The sequence below is a fragment of the Lineus longissimus genome, chromosome 2 (assembly GCF_910592395.1).
Source record: "Lineus longissimus chromosome 2, tnLinLong1.2, whole genome shotgun sequence".
NCBI classification, from domain to species: domain Eukaryota; kingdom Metazoa; phylum Nemertea; class Pilidiophora; order Heteronemertea; family Lineidae; genus Lineus; species Lineus longissimus.
This window is the reverse complement of record NC_088309.1, coordinates 5,634,946-5,657,305: the sequence shown is the minus strand read 5'-3', so window position 1 is coordinate 5,657,305 and position 22,360 is coordinate 5,634,946. Positions and strand designations below refer to the sequence as shown.

The 22,360-nt window shown below is 41.3% G+C and overlaps 3 protein-coding genes across 9 annotated transcripts; 1 reads left to right on the top strand and 2 right to left on the bottom strand.

Annotated features, from left to right (window-relative positions):
- Positions 1-81: 81 nt before the first annotated feature.
- Positions 82-4,890, bottom strand: LOC135503417 (uncharacterized). The gene is made up of 8 exons (XM_064796989.1): positions 4,334-4,890; positions 3,832-3,960; positions 3,368-3,577; positions 2,694-2,951; positions 2,210-2,365; positions 1,707-1,886; positions 1,103-1,150; positions 82-692 (listed from the first exon to the last, which is right to left on the bottom strand). The coding sequence occupies exons 1-8, from the start codon at positions 4,862-4,864 to the stop codon at positions 627-629; spliced, it is 1,578 nt and encodes a 525-aa protein (XP_064653059.1). The 5' UTR covers positions 4,865-4,890; the 3' UTR covers positions 82-626.
- Positions 4,891-6,412: 1,522 nt separating this feature from the next.
- LOC135503392 (cys-loop ligand-gated ion channel-like) lies at positions 6,413-21,888 on the bottom strand. 2 transcript variants are annotated; one of them, XM_064796955.1, is made up of 9 exons: positions 20,319-21,888; positions 19,425-19,478; positions 10,831-10,959; positions 10,246-10,452; positions 9,577-9,834; positions 8,966-9,121; positions 8,407-8,586; positions 8,084-8,131; positions 6,413-7,814 (listed from the first exon to the last, which is right to left on the bottom strand). In XM_064796955.1, exons 1-9 carry the CDS (start codon positions 20,652-20,654, stop codon positions 7,734-7,736), a joined length of 1,449 nt encoding a protein of 482 aa, XP_064653025.1. In that variant the 5' UTR covers positions 20,655-21,888; the 3' UTR covers positions 6,413-7,733. The 2 variants fall into 2 exon arrangements, with proteins under 2 accessions (XP_064653025.1, XP_064653033.1); XM_064796963.1 differs by lacking the exon at positions 19,425-19,478 and having other exon boundaries at positions 20,319-21,886.
- LOC135503352 (uncharacterized) lies at positions 15,423-19,418 on the top strand. 6 transcript variants are annotated; one of them, XM_064796931.1, is made up of 3 exons: positions 15,423-15,773; positions 16,752-16,845; positions 17,069-19,418. In XM_064796931.1, the coding sequence occupies exon 3, from the start codon at positions 17,081-17,083 to the stop codon at positions 18,878-18,880; it is 1,800 nt and encodes a 599-aa protein (XP_064653001.1). In that variant the 5' UTR covers positions 15,423-15,773; positions 16,752-16,845; positions 17,069-17,080; the 3' UTR covers positions 18,881-19,418. The 6 variants fall into 6 exon arrangements, with proteins under 6 accessions (XP_064653001.1, XP_064652992.1, XP_064653014.1 ...); XM_064796922.1 differs by having other exon boundaries at positions 16,752-16,943; XM_064796944.1 differs by lacking the exon at positions 16,752-16,845.
- Positions 21,889-22,360: the final 472 nt, after the last annotated feature.

The window sequence follows — 22,360 nt, the reverse complement described above, 5'->3', positions numbered from 1 at the left end:
AATTCTTTGCTTTATTTTTTTGAGATACATGAAAAATAAATGTGACAGAATTTGGCATAGCTGTAGTATTCCGCTAGTTCTTGAAAATAATCAAGAGTGTAAGGAAAGGATCTGTTTGTGATGATACCGATAATGTCGCGTATTACAAAATAAAACCCGTTGTTTTGATGTATTCATTAGGTATCAATATTTATTTACAAAATATAATAAATCTTTCTGTACATTACGAAATTGGGAAGCCATTTGGTTATCCACATGTTATGGTACTCCGGGTATATTTTGCTGCATCTCCATTTGGAGACTGGAAAGGATCACAAATTCTCTGCTCCTGCATGTAGCGCTATAGGCTGCAAATCAGAATCTCGAAGACCACACGAAATGTATCAAACAACCCTTTATAATTGACCAATTGAAATATTATGCAACACCCATCTCCATACTGTTTTTGATATGCAATTAGCAGATATTTCTGAAAAAAATGGTAAATCTCACTGTTATTATTTCAGCTGATTCCAAAATTTCTTTCCATTTTTCAAATGTAAAAAATGTTTTACAGTATGAGTTGAGTCCACAGGAATTGTCCTTTATAATGCTACATGTACACTGTTGCACCTTTCCATTCCGACTTAGTTTGCCATCATACTGAAATCTCCCTCTGTGAGCATGTGGCGGTCGCTGTACTTCTTCTTTCTCTGTAAAGAAATTGTTGGCCAAATTTGCAAGGATGTTTGATTTTCAGGGTATATTATAGGATGTAAAGTGTAGGTTTTGAGTCCGATATCAACTCCAGTACTGTCGAGGTTATCATCCTACTATACAATTTAAACCTAGTCTGTCAGTAGACTTCAGACAAGCTGCTCAATTATAGAGCTGCAGCCCAAGCATTTCTGAAAGAGACCTGTGTAGAGTTTCACATTGCCTGCAGGGCAAACCAGGGACCTCTGGACTAATAGCTGAGAGTTCGAGCCACAAGACCACTATAGCTCCTGTGAGTTGAAGTCCATTTTGTGATTAAGGGCATACCTTGTACCAATGCTTTAAACATGGGAATGACTAAAGCCAACTTTTAAACAAGACATCAGGTAGGCCATCCATAGCTTACCATATAGTCCTTTTCTTTTTTGTCCATCTCCATCTTCTGTGTTGACAACTACAATTAAAGAAAAAATTATGTTTGAATTGATGCAGACAACTGCAGCTTTGATATGCTAATATTATGCCATTAGAGCAAAGAGTTTGAATACTCTCATTGAAAACTGCTCACTCCGCTACACTATTGGCAAATGAGAGCTGCTGAAAGCTGCAGCTGTTTTCAGTGATGCATTGAAGTCTGCAGGCAACATACATCGCACATTCATTGACATGAGACTTAAGATTGTGCCACTCAGTGGGCCTTATTTGCCAGAAAAATAAAGTTATGACTACACCGTAAAGTTATGACCACACGGTAAAGTTATGACCACACCGTAAAGTTGTGACCAAGTGCAATGAAAAGCATAATAGCAGGCCTGCACTTCTAACGTTTAGGGCATGGGGGAAGGGGCAAAACACCCCTTTTGTCCTCTGTCGTTCTGGAAATCAGGAAAAAAACTGCATGAAAAACGCATTTTTTGTGACCCCTAGCTCTAGCTGGCCCTGAAAAGTAGTTGACCTTATAGAAAAGTGAGTTTATGTCCTATCAGGTACAGTTCTATCCAGACATTTACCTTAATTCCAAGCAGGGCTCCGCATATGATTTGAATGAGAAGATAAATGACGAGGAAGAACCAAACACTGCCCGTATCAAACGACTGCATTCTTGTTGCATCATCTTTGTAGAAGCTGAGTATGGCATTCTGGCAAGCCATCATCATCACCACGATTAATGAAACCAACACATAAGCATCCTGGTGAAAGAAGGCAGTCATCTTATTACGGTACATTTTGATGTGTCCTCATTTCAAAAGTCATCGAATGGAAGTGACAAACTTCAGGGTAAAATTGCTGTTCCTTGAACAAATGGACTTTTGAAGGGAAGATCTCATAGGATATCATTTAATTGAACTCGAAGAGGGGTCAACAAACTACATGTATGCTCTCACACCATTAGTTTGGGGGCATTGAATCGCATGTTCAAAGGGTAGGCGGGTAAACTTCGCCTCCTGATTCTTCCCTCTTGACAGTGTTATCGTGTCTGATTTGGGCTCCCTGAGTTTTCTTGACAACTTACCACATACGTCATGTATGGTATCTTCGGCAAGCCTTTGCTCACCACGAACTTCAGGGCGACAATGGACAAAATTAGCAGCACGTTGACCTTGATTCTCTCATCATACTTCTTCCGGTCTATGCCATAGGTTGCAAACATCATGCCACTGATTAGGAACTGCAAAAAGATGGAACATTCCTTTCAAACAAAAATAACTTTTACTTTGATTCTTCCTTAATATGGCAATCACCAACTTTGGAAACTTGTAGGACATTTAAAACGGTCACGCTGGCCACAAGGAAGTCCAACCATTGAAGGATTGACCATAGGCACAACCATTCGGCTAGAACTTGAAATCCTGAAGTAGATAACTCTTCCAAAACGAGTGACTGCCAATTTCAAGGGTGTGGGAGTCCGTTCATTGTTTTCAAGAGAACAGACTCCCACCCTCGTAATTGGCATTCACTTCAGTTCTAATTGCCTGTGGTCAACCCTCGAACCTTACCATTGGGAAGACGACATTCCAGAAGAAGAAACCAGTGTTTCTTTTTACTGATATGTTGAACTCGAGCAGAGGGTGTTTCTTGGTATCTTGTGGTAGTTTGCTGTTCATGATGGCATTGCTGCATTCCACGTGTTTGTAGAGGCTGAACTCGTTGGCGTCGGTGAAGGTTGCTAAATTCACAACCGAGAGGCAGCTCAAATCCTCTGTGAGTTCGACAACGGTTTCTTTCCTTCTGCTTGCTATTTTGACGTGTAGCTCCTGAAATATCAATTATTACATAGCACCATCCTGCGGAAATCAACAGGTGTGTGAGGGCCGGGGATAAGAACATTGATCGCTGATAGCCTCAGGGTGACTTGGCACACTGACGACTAAAGTATGAATTTTGATTTAAGTAACGTGGATGTTGTTGACGCTCTGTCATTATAATATCGTCTTGGAACTCCAGCGAAAGTAGTCTGAAGGTAAATGTAGTCCCAACTAGACGGCTGTAGTCCGCTCCTGGTGTTCGATGTTTGTTCAAAGATGTTGATGTATTGCAAGAAAGGTTGCGCCCTCCGATTATGATTGTACACTAGAATAGTCTGTAGGAACAGACTACTTCATCAACTTAGTCTTGGTGGCTCCCTATCTTGAAGTAGCGTGTCCTCCCCCTCTTAACCATGTTCCCCTACCTGGACATCCAACGGAAAGTCCCTCAGTTCCATTCTTTCATTGAAGAAGGCTTTGATCCGGCGCCTCATGAAGATGACTGGGTTATTGTGGCGTGCCTCCTTGGTGGATGTGACATACCACGTATCGTCACGCTCCGGATGGCCCTGAATGTTGGGCACAAACAGGTCGGGGTTCCAGTAGTCTTCAGGCTGGAATGACTTATCCAACTCCTGGAAAATGGATCAGATAACATCTGGTAATATCTGAGCAATAAGGTCGAGGAGTGATATATAGGACACGTCTTGCAGAAACTGTCAAACTTGCTGGTCAATAATAAGTGCGAAATAGAACGACCCCACCCTCCAAAACCAGAAAGCGATTTTAGGTCTATCTTCTCGAATTTCGCTCTCCTATCAGAGACGCATAGTGTGATTCTTCAAGAGAGAAACTCTTCTTTTTATAGACAGTTGGGTTTGGGTTGTACCTCTTGAGTGAACCCTTTCAGTGCGGGTTCTTCCCACTTGGCCTGGATGAACACGTCTGCCTTGAATCTTTGTTTCAAAGTGTCGACGTCTATGACCTTTATGAAGGCAACTCGGACCTCAACTGGTACCTGAAACAAAAACTGGTTAGTTCAGTTACTCCCGTTATCTTGTCAGTGTGAGGGAAGACTCTGAACGGTTTGGTTTTCATATTCTCTGGTGTTATCAGGTTTGCCAGTGGCCAAAAGACTCCTTGCAGTCCTCCTGCATGCGCTTTGTTTGGTAAGTCTTAGATTCCTCAATGGTGACATACAGGTACATGCATGGTACACTCTTGCCAATGATCTCTCAGTTACCCATTTGCTCATTCCTTTGTTTTTAAGGCATTATTTTTGGCCAAGGTACTCTTGTCAGGGCCAATCCATGCCAAATAAGACCCTTTGAGCTTGGCATGAGTACGTCCGTGGGTTACCAGTAGCTAAAAGTTCTTCGAAAATGACTTACCCGTTTCGTTCTCGGATTCCTTGGTGTGCTTAGTTTACCTACGCCAGCCCCAGCTCCCACCAGGACACCATTTGGCTGCTTCACCCGTGTAGACCCCCATGCTCTCTTCACGTTCACCTCCACCTTGCCGTTGGGACCATATTGATCATCCTCCAATTCTCCTGATTTGAAGTGCATCACACTGGAAAGGCTTCTCAGCATTCGCGTCAACTCCCCATGAACGCTGTGGTCATGCATGCCTAGCGATTCACGTTGGAGACGTTTCCTCGGTTTTTCCGACTCGACACTGGCCAGCAAGTCCATCTCGATAGGCTGGAGGTTGGACCTGGGGGAAGTAAACGTCCCCATAGCGGATTTATTCAGGGTTTCAGGCTCCCAGACGAGAGTATCACTGGTGTGTTTAGCACATTCGACACAGCAGTTGGCATATCCCAAACACGGCTTTAGTTCTTTATGTTTGTCCTTCAGAGCAGATCGCCTCGCGAATTTCATGCGAATAACACTTGTGATAAACATATGTAAATTCGGCATATATCACAATGTAGGCCTATATAATTAAAGCTTTTGTGCGATATTTGTCCCAGTAATAAATTGTCCAGAGTTTCATGAAAGAATAGTCACCTCTCACAATGCAAATATCATGACTTTCTATGCGAATGTCAAAGCTTGGTTACTCAAAACAACGGTTCTTAGCAACGCCGTCATGTCTGTCCTGGTAACTGCGGGAATCCAAACAAATCGAGCAGACGTCACCAATATCATGGATTATCTCTCAGGTACACTTGGACGAAGCTATTCAACGTTGTCCATATGTTTATACGCGCCATGATTTGTATTGATGGGAAATTTATGATTATCCTTTACGCAGTATGAACAACAACATTCAGCGTAGTATGTCCTAAAGGAAATCTAGTAGGCCCAGATGTGGCTTCGACTTTTTACTATAAAGCATCTTTCCTGCAATCTTTCTTTGACGCGCTGATGATACATGTCATCGAGGTAACTTGGTTCTAGGAACTCCTCAGACAAGATGATTACCGTAGCGAACATATAAAACAGCTTAAGTTGGATTTTAGGATCCGCTGAGGTCTAGTGGCTTGGACTCTCAGCTAACAGTTAAGAGTTCACTGGTTCGAACCTCGCCAGAAACTCCAGACAGGTCTATTTGTCTCACGTGCCTTACTCCACTCAAATGAAAATGGGTACCGGTCATAAATGATCATGCACTGAGGTCTTCTGAAAGTTTTCCGGATAAACCGATTGAAGTGTTAAGTCGGATGATGACCAATCAGACTAAACCGATCGTGCGGACAAAGGACTGGAAGGAGCAGGCCTGATGACGACCAATAAGAGACTAAGGAAATATTTTTCGGTCTTCCACCAGCTTTCCGGAAAAGAGAGCCATGGACCGCAAGTGCTATGTCAATTCCTTAAACCAAGGATAATGAGGCATATACATGTAGATTGCCTAAAGAGCATAAGAAAGGCCAAGTCGAGCAATTTTCTGACGTGTTATCATTATCGACAGGCGTAACCAAAACAGACACCAACTGTGACTACATGTACATTGTAGTACATGATACTACCATTCATTTGATGATATACGTTGTACCATTAAATCACCACCAAAATAAAAGCGAAGACTTTCTGTGAGCACGTCTATTCAGTATATACTATCAGTACCATCGCAAAGTACTGAATGTAGAACGCGTTATTTCTTACTGGGATGAACATACACGTATATCATAATAGATCAAGTGATTGAGGGCACTAGTTTTCATGCGCACAAAGATATTTTCCACAAAATGAATGTACATGGGGGACACAAGAATTCCACACACCTCTTTCTGAAAGGCTTTTGATATTTCGATATCATACAGGCGTATTAAGCTCAACTGGATAGGAAGACTTGAGATCGTTGTTTGTATTGTGCTTGCATTTTGCAATGGAATTGGTAGGCAGTCGTTTACGACACCCAAAACCAAATGAGATATAACAAGGATTGGTGATAACTATTGATAGGAGAAGCGTTCAAATTTTGAAAGAAAGTAACAAGCAAAATTTCTATAAGTAGTTTCTATAAATATTTAATACATGTACGAAAATACATTGATTATATACATCATTTTGTAAGTATTTACAATGTTATAATACTCAAATCTAAACCATATAGTAACTTGATGACGACCTCTTTAGATTCCGAAATACCACGGACACAGAAGTCCAAAACACCTCCCTCGCCAGCTCGGTATATTCTAATCCAGACGCACAATTATATGAGTCGGATGGCGAAAGAAGGTTCTGTCACAGTTACTGGGAAAAGTTAAAAACATGCTGGTTAAGTTAAAATTTGCTACATTTGATGTAAATACAATGAGAATCGATGTTCACCAGTCCTTATAAACAAGCATTCGCTCTGTAATCGTCTGAAGCAAATTTTCAAGAAAATGTAATTAGTTGTTCTTATTACAATCTATCTGTAATTGAATAAAACATCACACTCGGAAAGGGTTCGGTTGGATGCCATCTCCGGTACTGCTTTGAAGATACCGAAAGAATGCATTAGATTTTTCATGCATCTTCGTCTGGTTGAAAGTATTCTTCTTCTTTAGTATCGAACGCTGTCCTTTTGGATGATTTGGTGATGCAATGTAGTTCGTCTTGTTGATGGCTCGACTTTTAATCAGTAAGTACAATGCCGGCGGACTTAATAACTATAATTCCTGTCGTAAAGTGTACATTACATGTACATGTAGTTGCAATTTATGATTTTGGAAGATAACCTTTATTTCTGAATATTGCTTTGGTGTTAAGAGTACATGTAATATGCGGTCGGTGTGACAGAAACGAAAGCCCCCTGGAACGGGAGTCGATGTGCAATTATATTTTGGATCAAGGGGACTAGCATCATTGATGTAGCTTGCTGACCAAAATCTAATAGCTTGTAACCAGAACATCTGTTCATTGGGCTACGATTCGTTCTATACCGATATTGGTAGACCCACACCTTGACAAAACACGGCAATTGAAATCTTGCCATGATCATTTCTTATATCCTAACATATCACAGCAAAAGGCTAATCACTTTCTGTTCATCAAAGCCAGGACACAACACCAACACCGCCACGGAAAGTAAGGCACAATCAATCAACAGCCCATTAAGTCTGTGCGGTTTCCACCATCGATAATGCCCCGCTAAACTCATTCTCCATAACTGCAATCACGCAAGTCGATTATTTTTATCCATTTTTCGCGCACATGTGATATCACCGACGCAACCAAGCATATCGTGCGGTATTGACATCCGTTTCACCGAACATGTGAGTTGACTGAAATGGCCTGTAGATTGATGTAAGATCTCACAGGCAGAGGGGATTCCCTTCCGAGCAGACGACATGCTCTACGCTGGCATTTCGTAGATGTCATCGTCTGCTGGGTGTTTCAACGCTTGCCGTTTCTTGTCGTGGGCTATGCGTCTTTCCTGAGAATAGAAAGACGATTTGTTTTTAAAAAATGAGTTCAGAGAAGAAAAATATCCTGTAGGCCTGACTTGAGGAACTTGATTTGCTCAAATGGTTATTTTTCTTCGCGTTTAAAGGGTGGCCTTAAGAAACAGACGACAGCCAAACTTCCACAACTAACCGCCGTACACAATGGCCAGATGATCTTTCCCGAAGGCACAGTATTTTTAACTACAGAGCCAAAGATCAGCAGATAACTTTCCAAACTACTCTTTCAACCCCTTCTTACCTTGTACTCTCGGTCCTTTTCTTCACAGTCTGTCCGTGCTTTAACCGCCTGAAACAAAGAGTTGAAGCCAGAGTCAATTCAAGGGATCAAATAACTGGATCCATATAGAGATGTAACTGCTTTCAAGTTTATTCAGATATAGAATGAAAATCAACCCTGTTCTATACATCAAATTGCTTTGTTCGCAATAAGCGCGCTGATAGTGATATTGAGGAGAATATCGTCGTTGACCAACACCAGAATTCTGCCATGTTTGCAACAGGGATAGATGGCACACATGTTTTGGCGAGAACACATGCAACATAACACTGTTGGGGACTTACCACTATAGCGATGAAAAGGAAGAACGCCAGATGGAAGGTAAGATGGCAGGCTATCAGGAAGTAGAGCGTGTATTTGTCAACAATCTCCTGTTTGTCTGGGTCGCCATTGAAAGCTGTGATGAAAGCGTTCTGGATCGCTTGGAGAACTAGCAACACTATGCAAGACACTATGTAGATATCCTGTAAGAAATAAGTTAGATTGGATGAGTTGTCTTATCCATGTACATTGAACTATACTGTAAACTGTCAGTCATTTCGTCCAATTTGCCTTGGAGCCCATGCAGCGTTATGAATCTCATTGCTTTGAGACATCTGAGAGGACCCAAAGTTGTCATTCTACAAATAGATCGAATTGGAAAATGTTCTTCTACCTAAAATGAGGTACATATCCCCTCACCATAAACTACTATGTCGTGACAATGATTTAACTGCTAACACGACATTGCAATGCCTTGGTTGGTAATAAAAGCCTCCCGCGGTTTCCGAACTGTGTTACACAAATCCATTTCACCAGACAACGATATCATCGACAGCCGTTCAAATGCAACTTTCGACTTACCAGATACGTTAGGTAGGGAATCGCAGGCAGGTCTTGGTTGACGATGAATTTGAAGGCGACGACGGTCAATAAAAGGGTTAGCGTGACTGTAAGTCTGTTCTGGGGGTTGGTGGGCACGATGGCGAATGAACAGAACATCAGCGATACGAGCAAGAACTGAAAAAAGAAAATGAAATTCGTTCTTTCAATCGGTGTTTGACATATTCCATATCTTTCGATTGGTAATGCAATGCTTGTTGATTGAATGACTATTGATTCTGGGTAAATAGTCAACGCGTAAGCCATGCAAGTACAACCCATTGAAAAGACAAGCTTCTCCCTTGAAGATGACAGAAGCATATTTCGCAAATTCATGAGATACTTGTACACCCGAATCCCTTAATTCAAGATGTGGAGAACTACATCTACACTACAGAGAACCTGTTTTAATGTATCAAGGATTCAACTATTCTTTGCTGAGGCACTCCTCCAAGGAGTCGATGTCACAGTGGGATAATGCGTAAGTATGGTATGAGCTTCACCATGTGTGAATTCCATGCCGGCTTTTGGGCGGCAGTATTTACAGCAGCCACTCATGTGAACGCTTTCAAAGACCTGATCGGTTCACTCACCAGAATAAGGAAGATGTTCCAACCAAAATACCCAGGATTCCTCCGGACAGAGCACGTAAAGAATATGGTGGAATGTTTATGTTTTGAAGAGGTGAATTCACTCTGGATATCTCCTGTCGCGTTTTCAACGTGTTTGTATAAGGTCCACTCGTCCTGGTCGAGGAAGTTCGTCGTATTGACCGCCGAGATTCGGTATCTGTCTTCTATTAATTCGACTTCATCGTTCGATCTCTTGGATACTATCTGCAGTGTCAGTTCCTGTGAAGGGAAGTTGCATTATGAAAACATCATGCCTATTCCTTAGGAGACTTTAATTCTGCAAGCAACAGAGGAGAAGCAATGCTCTTTGGAGAACGACAAGCAATAGGCAGATTTCCGAGAGCTAGGAACAACGACACGAAGTGCATCTACGAATTAGAGTACAGTATTTGAATGGAATCTCTGACATATGACATATATCAATGGTTGGGAACATTGTTTCAATCTCAGATCATATATGAGTATATATACAGCAAATGTAAAAGCTTAGACCGAACCAAATAATAGAGAGGGTTGGCGGGACGGCCTCAATGCCCATTGGTGAGCTCAAAGACAGGTCAAAGTTAGACCTGTCTTCATTACAACTTGGCCACGATCGGAGGGGAACATTCATATGATAGGGATTCTTACCTGCACATCTAAGGGGAAATCCTTGAGTTCTAAAGTTTCTGAGAAGAATCCCTTGACCCGTCTTCTCATAGTGATGACTGGGTAGTTGTAGCATTCTTCCCGGGTGACCACTATCCACGTGTCATCATCGTCAGGCCTACCCACGATATTGGTGATGGTCACTCGAGGGTCCCATAGGTTGTCCAGACTGTGGATTTTCGCTAAGTCCTAAGATAAGCAAGATTAAGTCATAAAACACTTCCGTCGAGGGAAAATTACAATAGAAATATTATTGCTGAGGTCGTTTGTGGCGTATATGGGCGAATTTCCGAACGAAAGCCCTTTGGCGTCATCTCGCCTAACGGTACTCATTTGAGGACTTTTTTTGTTCATCCGGTTCCGCATATACCGTAGCAAGATATGGTGTACGTCTGCACACAAAACCGGGTATAAAAAACTGGAAATTTTGTTCCAACGGTCAATCGTGGCGTTAGTTCAAAGTCTTCAAAGCAGTATGGGGATCCTTGCTAGACTTGTTAACAAAGTGTTCGTCTTGTGGAGGGACGGTCAGTGTAGATATTCGGAGAGATGGTTGAAAGTACTCACGGCATTTGTTCTCGTATCGAGTGCTGGCTCCTCCCATCTTGCTTGAAGGAACACCTCAGCCTTGAAGTGCTGTTCGACTGTGTCCACGTCCACGATCTTCGTGTACACAACGCGCGTTTCTACAATTACCTGCAAGAACAAGGAAAGCATACATGTACCAGAAAGTATGAAAAATCAAACAAATCTTTATCGCACTGAAGCATTGGGACACCAGTTTTCTGCCTTCTTTTTGTCAATCGGGAATTGGGACTCCCGATCAGGCATTCAGTGGTAAGACTAAAGACATCTATCATGCCTGTTCAGTTTGGCCATACACATATATATATATCACGTCGTCAGTTGGTTCAAATCTCTTCGTCACCGACCACTGAAACAGCGTTATACATACTGTAAGATGATGGCGCAAGGAGGTGGTCATGAGCTATTTCAAGACAGTAGATAAACAATGAGACTGATGGAAAACGTATTAGGACAGCCAAGTGCTTCACACCGTCTTTGATATTCACCACGTCAACATTCATGGCCCAAGAACAGGAGAAGGCTACTTAGATAAGTTTTAACAAAATGACACTTGACCACCTTGTTCTGGAAGTCACCCAGTCTACAAAGCAACAACAAATACTGACCACACAACATATATCGCCTTGAGTCAATAAAATGAAACGAGATACCAGGACAAATACATTTAGTCCATGTAATGAAATCCGCTCATCAATAAAATGTATATATAAACTCATTGAAAAATCAAAAGTCAGTGACACATTCCCGACCGTTCTTGGCTATTGTAACTTTCTCGAAAGGAATTACATCATGACATGTCTGATAAATACAATCCGATCCGCTTGTTCTTTCAAACAGTGTATTCCTCAATATCTATATAAAATGGAGCAGGTCCTTGTTGGAGGCAATTCGGTAGCCATTCATACATTGCCGACTGAAACGGCATCAAGTCCAGTAGGACGTTTAATCGTGTGATGGACCGAATTATCGTCTTATTCGCTTCGACCTTAGCCACGACATCGGTGAGTAAAGCAATCAGGTAGTTTATTGCTAATATTCCAAGGATACAGGTTATGAAGAAGTGTATGCCTATAATGGGAATCGGAACGTGGTTGTGTTCGCCAACCAGGGTCCTCATGTTGATCATGTTAAGCATTATCATGGATGTAGTGTATAGAGCGTCAACTGAATAACCCAATTGGGGTATGCAGAAATATCGCGCAGTCGCGCGTAGCCCTTCTGCAGCTGCGGCGAAAAACATCCCAAATGAGATAAGAAAGGAGAGAAAAGTTGTAATGCATCTGAGAGCGCCAGTGACTGTGTGACCAACCCTTGGTAGAAGTTGGACATAATAGAGCAACAACCACCAAAGTACAATCTGAATGCCGACTCGCATCATGAGCATCACTTCTCCAAGTTGTCCTTCCGACCAGCCTGGTACCGTTAGTGTAATCACCGAGTAAACGGATAAGGCCAGTGACTTTGTGACCTGGAATGAGTGGAAGATATCGTTGTTGACCAACTTGCGACCTTTATTCAGGGCATGCGGTCGGAGAAGCCGCGTGAATCCAGAATGGTGTCCCCTGTGCGCTAGGTAAAAGAATCTTACGGTGTAGACAGTTACACTCGCAATGTAGATAAAATCCATAAGGGCAGCCGTGTAGAAAATTGTAAATTTTGCGTTACTTGTAATTGGAAGGCTCGAGACATTAAGCCTAACGTTCAATGAGCAAATGTTGCTATGACCGAAATCATCCGCTATTAGAAAAGCGAGCAGATTGATGATGATGTTAAACAAGGGTATCAGTGCGGCTCCGTAACTTTTACGAAGCTTCGAGTTTATCCAGTTCGTCATAGCCGGATGTTCAAATAAATCCTTTGCTCCCTTTTTCTCAATTTCGCCTTCAGGCATTAACCGTAAGTAGCTAATGGGCGTACGCAAGAGACGGCCTTTCGGACCCCAGGTTTCGTATTCGGTCATATCATATCTGACCTTTCGAGCTATTGGAGAAACAGTGAGAACGGTTTTGTAAACACCTCCGGTGTCCACGATATGTTCGAATAGTACATATGTGCCGAGTTTCGAAGCCAGTTCCAATGGACGTAGACCATCAATATCCTCATCTAAAAGCAACTTTTTCTTGTTCTCATCTGTTCTCGCAAGCGTCATTAGTCTCTCATATACCGTACACAGGCCTTCTTCCTTGTCCGGATTAAAGGCTGAGATCCAAATAAGGGCATGGATGACATTATCTTCCTCGACATCCTTGGTGTAGATGTTTGCTCCATTGTCGTAAACGAGGTCAAGGATCTCTAGCTCTCCGTGCACAGCTGCCAAGATGATAGGGAGGGAGAATCGAAAGCAATTTGAACCAAAGCTCTCGGGACCTCCATTGTACCGTTTGGTAGGCTTAGTGATATTGTCTACCAGAGGCTTGTTGATGACGTCACAGAGCCTGCCTGACGGAGAATCCAAGAGTAACTGAACATGAACGAGATCTCGCTCTTTGATGGCATTAAGTAGGTTCTTTCTCCATTCCGCCTTTTTGTCATTGTTCCAGTCCTCGGCAATGAGCACATCGAGTGGTGAAACCTTTCCGATTGATGCCATTTGTCTTTGATCATCGAATTACCGGTTGTCCATTACCAATTGGCTGGCTCTCATCGGTGTTGCCACTGTCAAACGACTGAATATCATTCGTCCTGAGCAATTTATACTTAAGTCTGTAACACCGAGTTTGTGAATTAGACAATGGATGCATAACAGAAATACAATGGCAACTTGTGCCTGTCATGACAACATGATACGTTATGTACCCACACCGACCCAAAGTGATCAGCAACGGCCATTCATAGCCAAAGGTAGGTAAATATTCATTGGGGGAAGTGCTAAAGGCACAATAAAACATCGATATAATGTTTGCTCTTCAATCACATAAGGCCATAAAACTAATTACGAATGGTCGTTGATATTATGTACACACGCCAATGATCAATTCTGATTTGTTTGTGCATCAGTCAATCGCCTGTTCCGTTTTCCATGGACGCAAACACGCAGATAATATTCCTCTGTGAAGTTGGAAAACAATAATGAATGCAAACATTGATAATATTGCACTTGGAAGTCAGGAAGCAATAATGGATGCAAACATGTCGATGATATTGCACTTGGAATTCAGGAAGCAATAATGGGTGCTAACATGTTGATGATATTGCACTTGGAATTCAGGAAGCAATAGTTGATGTAAACATGTCGATGATATTGAACTCGGAATTCAGGAAGCAATAGTTGATGTAAACATGTCGATGATATTGAACTCGGAATTCAGGAAGCAATAGTTGATGTAAACATATCGATGATATTGAACTCGGAATTCAGGAAGCAATAGTTGATGTAAACATGTCGATGATATTGAACACGGAATTCAGGAAGCAATAATGGATTCAAAAATATTGCGCATAGAAATCAGAAAGCAAATTGAAATGGGTGCAAACACTGCGATGATATTGCACTTGGAAGTCAGAAAGAAGAATGTTAGTGACATTGGCTCCCACGCTGTTAGACGGTGAAATAGACGAAAAACTTGCTGGATTACTTAGGGACACAGCCAGTCAGATGATGTACTGGCTGAGTTGGAGGTCAAGCGGACATCAGTGTCGGTAGCGAAGCAGGATTAACTTTCGTTATTGCAGATAAATAGCCAGAGGATGGGACTACAGTCGAACAACATGACACTACAATGAAGGACCGATTGCGACGGCAGATTGTCACCGACTACCGCAGATGCAGGACGGTACACAGTACATGTAACCGTATCACGTTCATTGGAAATTTATAAGACTCCACTTGCAGACTATGTGTACATTGAAGCGTAAACACCTTTAACACGGTTGTGTTTGTCCGGTTCATTATCGTGATGATGGCTTATCTACTGGTTGCTCTCCCATGGTTCGTTGAGGTGCATCAAAGCTACAGATTAATGATACCAAAGTGGATATACAGTATATCGATCGTCGATTTGAAATTCCGATGTAGATCTGGCTTTGTCCGTGGTGATATCACGCATACGGGCGTATGAGGTCCATGGTACGGGACAGAGACAATGTTTATCTTGTGTGATCTACATGTGAAGGACATGCATTTACCGGGGCGGGGAAAGTTTCTCCAATTGACCACAACGCGCCACTGCTTGACTTCGTGCCAGTGGCGAGTTGGGAATATTACATCGGTCTATACTGACGTCATTCGAACACTGGGTATCACAAGCCCGCCCTTGTTTCTTGAAATTCTTAAGAGTCTGGAGAGCATTCATGCACTTTTTCGAGCGTTTGATGTATAATATAGGCTTCAATGAAAAGGTTGTGTGCATACCTCTAATCAATTGCCAGTACCAGAGCTAAATGACCACTCTTATAGATTGCCAATGAACATTCGATGCTTGAATTTTACCATGTGTATTTACCAACTGTAGAAAATTACGCTGAACACCCAGCGTCTGTTAATTATTTATGTATAGCCGTCAGTCCGAAAATATTCTTACAGAGACCAGTTGTCTTCACAAGGTACATGATCGACTGAACAGTATTCTCAATGAAGCTTCGCTTACTCAACTCTCAAGGTATTTACTGTGACCCGATTTTGATAACGTTGAAGTGTAGCGTTATCTTCAATATAGGTCTCATTCTGATAATTTATCTATCATATTGATGGTATCAAATTGTAAACAATTAAAACACCCCAAATCTCATTATAGGGTGAGAGATTTCGGTGGGTTGTAACTAAACCCGGTTCGCCCGGAGCGTTCCGAGAAGAACATGTATAAACATTGTATGCATATTCCATACTTGTCAAATAGTGCGTTTTGTCTTTACATATTCAGCTCGTGTGTCAATCACTCAGGTCCCTGGGGTAAACTCCTCACGTGGATGGATTAGTTCAAACGGTAAGTAAGAAGCGCAAGAAATTGATACCCAACCAAGTACATGTATGTTGTCGCATCGAACACCACGAGACCGGAGCTGAAAACCGATCCGGCAGCCGGGATTATATGTACTTGCCACTTAATCAAAGCTGATGAGTCGCAGGAGGGGGGGGGGGGGGCTGTCATTGTTCTTGTTGGGTGATCGTCCGGAAACTAATCATTTTAATGGTCGAATTAAATCATGGAAGCTGGCTGCACACCAGGACTTTTTCATTTGTCATCTCATGATTGGCTGGTAAACATACGCCGATCACGCGATAACAATATCATCGATCAGCTACATGTATAAAAGGAGTTTTTCAATTTTCCTTGCAACTGTGACAATATCTCGTTGATTAGAGGTGCACACATGGACCGGAGTAATATGTACCATGTGGTCAGCTATTGATTCCAGTTAAACAAGATACAGGTCAGATTATAGATTGTTTTTACGAATTATAAGGAACTACAATGACGATATCATTTTCTTTTCTGCCTATCAAACGTTTAGGCCGAGCGGAGGATAGTAACTTGTTTCGAATTTCAGACTTATACTGGCTATAATGGCGGCTGATACGGATATGCTACTATATGTCCTTCTTCTGTATGCTTAGGCTTAATTACTCCAAACGAAATATTTTGAAATAATTGGGAAGAGTATTTCGACCTGATCACTGGATAAGTATTTCCTGCAAAATGCCAACAGTTTCATCATTGACCACATGGCCTCCCCAGGACTGATATTGTTCACGTCCGATATCGCAACCTCACCTCAGAACACTGATGCAGAATTAGGCCTAAACAAAACGTTCTGTATTATGACACAGCAGCTGGTCATTAAATATACATATATACAAACATGTAAATTTTAAGTACATGTACTGAACAGTACATTACGACCTGCATGTACTTATCACGTTCACACACTCATTCCCGTTTGCTTTTATGCTTTATTTGCAGTGTTTGGAACAGAAAGCTGTGATAGGGCCGGAGAGAGCAGTGATGATTTTTTTCAGTTTTCCTCACCTTTTCTAGAACTGGAATAAGATTACAAGTGAGAATATCAATCAATTCATACTCGACTCTGGTCAGTCGATTCATTTAATACACAGAGTATCCACGTTCTCTGAGAGATAAAGGATTCGACCATAGGTAAACCATTTTGGCAAGAACTTGAAATCCTAAAGTAATTAGAACTTCTTCAAAATGAAGTGAATGCTTGCCCAGTTAAAACGCAATTGTTGCCCTGACTTAGATTTTCAGACCTTTTCTAATAGCTTACTGGATTAATGACTGAGATGTTCATTAAAATGTGGTCTCAAACGGTAGTATCGTCGTTTATAGCTGACTCTGATGAGGACCAGGACTGGAGCAATGCGAAAAGGAAGAAATGGAAAACTCAATTGCTCATTGCGATAAAGGAAGGAGATGTTCAAGAAGTTCAATTGCTGCTCGATTCCGCGCCAGGTGAGCTGTGTGATGTCCTTAACGCGCCTCTGACTGAAAAGATTACTAAACCAACCGGTCGACTGCATTATTCGAACCCGGACAGTTTTGGTTCGAATTGCTTTCGATTTTCTCTCCCAATCATCTTGGCAGCTGTGCACGGTGATCTCGAGATTCTAGACCTTCTATGCCATAATGGAGCAAGCATCTATACCAAGGATGTCGAAGGAGATAATGTCATTCATGCGCTTATTTGGATCGCAGCCTTTAACCCGGCAAAGGAAAGAGGACTGAGTCTGATATATCAGAAACTTATGAAACAGGCAAGGACAGATGAAAACAAGAAAATGTTGCTTCTTGTCGATGATAATGACGGTTTACGTCCGATAGAACTTGCAGCGAAGCTTAGCACGTTTGTGCTGTTAGGGTGTATCACAGATACAATGGGCGTGTACAAAAGTGTTCTGGCAGTTTCCCCAATAGCCCGGAAGGTCAGGTACGACTTTTCCGAATATGAGTCGCGATCGGGGGAAACGAAAGTTCGAATTGTGGTGTCGCCACTGAACTTCTTACGGATGATACCTGATGAGGAGATGGAAAAGGCTGGGGCAAAGGAAATCTTTGAGGGTCCAGTTATGACGAAGTGGATTCAAGTGAAACTCAGACAGAGCCACAGGGTGATGGTATTGCCCTTGATTAATCTCATATTATGCATCATAGGCATTACCCTAGCGGATGAATATGGCCACAGCAACTACACTTGTCCAGCAAACAGCACCGTCACGGCTTTTAATGTACACAGTCAAGTGAAATGGGCTATATTCTACACCGGAGTTGTGATGTCAATTTTCAACTCTTGTTTATATATATTGTTCGTTTTGAAAGGGATGTGTAGTGTCAAGAGAGTTCATCCCTCCGGTACGAGGCGGGTAATGCGACCATGGGCCCTACAAAAAAACAAAGATGTTGGGATGGAAAACGGTCGGGTCTTCCATTTTCTCTGTCTGGCTAAAGCGGTTTTATTGTCCATCCACGCTATTGTCACATTGACTGTACCGAATTGGTTTGAGGGAACGTCAGGTGAAGTGATGCTAATGAACCGAGTTGTTTTACAAATACTTCTGTGGATGTTGGCTCTCTATTACGTTCAACTTCTACCATGGATTGGATACACTATCTCCGGAGCCTTGAAGTGCTTCAAAATATCTTTCTCATTTCTTGTCGTATTTATCATATTTTACGTGTCTGCCTCAGAAGGGCTGCGCTCGATTGCACGATATTTCTGCTTCCCCCAGATGGGGTATTCAGAAGACTCCATCTACACTACGTTCTTGATAATGCTGAATATGTTCGACATGAGAGAGCTGGTTACAGCAAGCGCCCACCATTCGTTACCGATAATATTTATCCATGTTTTCATCGTCGCCGTCCTTGGAATAATGTTGTTAAACTACTTGATTGCTTTATTCTCTGAAGCTGTTGGAAATGTAGAAAGACACAGAGCCATCATTAAAAACATTACAATGTTAAATGTTGCCATGGATTCTATCTTTGTGCAGATGGAGTGCTATGAACTGCTTCCTGAGTGCCTTAGGGCGAAGCCGACTCCTTTCTACATAGATATTGAAGAATATACTGTGTAATAGTATAAGCTTTGTGTTGTAATATAAGGCATGTGTGAAAATGGGATAATATCAAATGATAACATAAGATTATAGTTGTGATAAAGTTAACAAACAGCCAGTGAAACGAGCACAAATTTTAATAGCTGTCAAACTAACTAAAGTGAACTTAAAAATACAGTTCATCACTGACGAACACAAAATAAAACTAAAGCAGTTAACGAACACAAAATGCTATCAATAATCAAAGATGGTTATAAGGAAGGTAGAACATGTATATGTACAACGATTTTTGATATAACTCTGCAACGATAGAGAGCTTTCGGGTTGCTTCAGTCAAAATCATACAAAAAAGCAAAAGTACAAATAACGTGCTATTACATGTATTATCGCGAACGTATTGCGAACACAAGGCAAAAGTAACACATTGCATCCTTTAAACGCTTAGCCACACCGACATGCTATTATCTGTTATTAAGGCGAGAAGAAAAGTTACGAACTGTTGTGCAATTAAAACACTTGACCACACAGACAAACAACACATTTAATTGAAAGTAAAACTCACATTATGTCGATAGTAGTTGTGTATTCTGTCATCTAAATTAATGTCCTGTTTTAACTGGAAAAGGTATATATTGGTGAGATGGAATATTTTTAGAGGATGGATATTTTCGCCACTCGAAAAAAGAGGCGTGAAAATGTGGCAGTTTGCAGTATCTTCTTAGTTTAGCCAGTCTATGATCACACTGTTATTTCAAGGTTGTTCAACTGATTTACATTCGAGTTAGGTTGACAATGTGTTCGAATCACTCGGATAAGCTGATTCATTGGATCAATTTGCATATGTATAGGCCCATGCCTTAGGCATAAATCAAAAATTTGAAAGTCATGAATTCATAGGAATATTGGGATGTTATCGTGAATTGAGACTTGACAACGTTTGGTTTCACCCTTGCGGAGAAAAAATGAACGACGATATCCAAAGAACAAATTATATCGACGACGATTCAAAAAGGATAAGCTGATTCGTTGGATCAATTTGCATATGTATAGGCCCATGCCTTAGGCATAAATCAAAAATTTGAAAGTCATGAATTCTTAGGAATATTGGGAGGTAATCGTGAATTGAGACTTGGCAACGTTTGGTTTCACCCTTGCGGAGAAAAAATGAACGACGATATCCAAAGAACAAATTATATCGACGACGATTCAAAAAGTATTACATTCTCGGCAAATCGATCGGCGGAAAATGTTGCGACTTGATACATTAAGGGGACACACAGAGAACTATCCCTTAGTTTTTCATCGTGCCTAAACAATGAAATGAAACACAGAATCTGGAACATGCCAAAGGGTTCAATTTCCGGATCTAAATGGCTACACAACGACCCATCATGCAAAGTTTGCAAAATCTTAAAACCCTCAAAAAATAACTGTTACAGTTTCGCAATGTACTCACCTTATCACTCCTCTTGATCCAATCCTTTTGTAACACCCTTTCCCCAACGGCCTGATCCGTCGCATCAATCATCACCATTGGATAGTCTCCCATCCCTGTCAGTCTCTGCAACATCTCAGTATTCATCTGAACCTTTTTACTAAGCACCTTAAGAATCTGAAGTATCGTCTCCTCCGTATCCTTGACCCAAGTCTTATCCAGTTTCTTCTTCTGTTTCTTCATAGCCGCATCCTGGTCCCCCTCTATACCATTTGGCATCTCTAAAGTCCCGTCAGGCATAGCAGCCATACTGACACCAGGCTCAAATGAAACTTTGGGATTATGTTGCCTACTCATGATTTGTTTCTTCTGAAGACAACTTCAAAGATCTTAACAAGCTTGAAACAAAGCCTGGCAATGAACAGTCCTGACCTCTGGGAACAAAAAGTCCTTTTATAACCGAAAAGCTTAATGCGTGGTACAAACGGTGAAAGAAGGTGTGCATGTACTCCTTCAAGAAAAGTAAAACGCCAATCTTTTCTTCGTGAGTTCTCTGCGTTAAAATCAATGCTCACTCAATCGTCCTGCCGTTTCTTGAGATTTGGAAGACCTACTTGATTTCGATGCTTACTTTCTTGCTTTAAATCCAAGTTCCCAATGTCGAATCCTCTGCAGCGTACATCAAATGATCATTGGTACAAGTCCGCCATTACCAATGCTTTGGCTGGCATAGTGTATTGGTAACCAACGATCACTAGGCCATCGATGACAGATTGAATCTCACGCATCGTGATGGGTCAGCCTGTATATCAATGGATGATACGATATTTAGAATCGCTCGAGACTTTATTTATATTTCGGCCATGGTGCTTTTATTGTCATCCTCTTAAGAATTCAGAGTATTTGGCAGACGACTCATCAGAGTGTTAAAGTGGTACACCGTTCATATTTACGTGTGGCTCTGGAACAAAGAAAATGTAGTTAGACAATGCTTCAGTGCAGTTATAAAGCACGCAAATTTTCTGAAACTTTGTATTCATAACATTTGTATAATATCTGTCTTCACAACAGCAATATTGATATTTATATTTAGTAACCAGTTTTAATACGTAATTGTATATTTTCGATTTCAAATTATTTACGAACGGCATAGGCCTTTAAGAATATTCACATGGGTGAATGAGTTGAATGCTCATATTCAAATATTCAATAGCGACAATGTTTGTAATATCGTTGAATTGAATTGAGGTTAGCCAGTATACTAACCTATGATATGTAGCTGTGAATATCGTGTATTGAGAGGCTATGCAAAATTAAAACTGATATGGAAGGTCACTGTGTGCTCAGTTTGAATGTAACCGCTGTACTTACATGTATGGCTGCTGAATGTAATGTCCAAATTACCAACAGGCATCGGTAAAATGCTATCTCTGGCTTCAAATACAGTTTTTTTAAAAGAGCCTACCCTGTTTAAAAACAGTAACGTCTTGGATCATATAAATTTTTATTTTCTTGAATAAAAAAACCCCACATGCATAGGTCTTTGACATGTTTGATCCACCCAAAGTACGAAATTTCACAGCAATACATCTATTAGATTCCAGTCTGATTTTGACATGGTCCATCTCCAGATTATCATGACAAGGTTTATTAATATTTGAGCACATTTTGATATCAATCTCGGAGACTATCTAAACCACTTTCCTGTACCAGTTAATCGAAGCTGTAATTAAAATCATATCCAATCAAATAAAGTATGCATGTTGAGGTCAATCAGAAGTGTGTTAATTTTTCTAAAATGAAGCTTTATAGGGACAATTTCAAGTTGGGCAATGTCAAGCCTTCCAGGTTGGTGGCCAGGTTCGGTGTTATATCTTTTGGGAGGAAGAGGTGCTCTCCTGCCATCTGTTCATCGACCATGCCTCGCCGATCAGGTCAGTGGCCAGGTTTGGTGTTCCATCTATTGGGAGGAATCAATGTTGTTATGACCGTGTAGTGTTTGCCTTTTTCATGTTTTTATCACTGCTTTGGAGAGAGTTTGAAAGCTGTTCATGATATATACA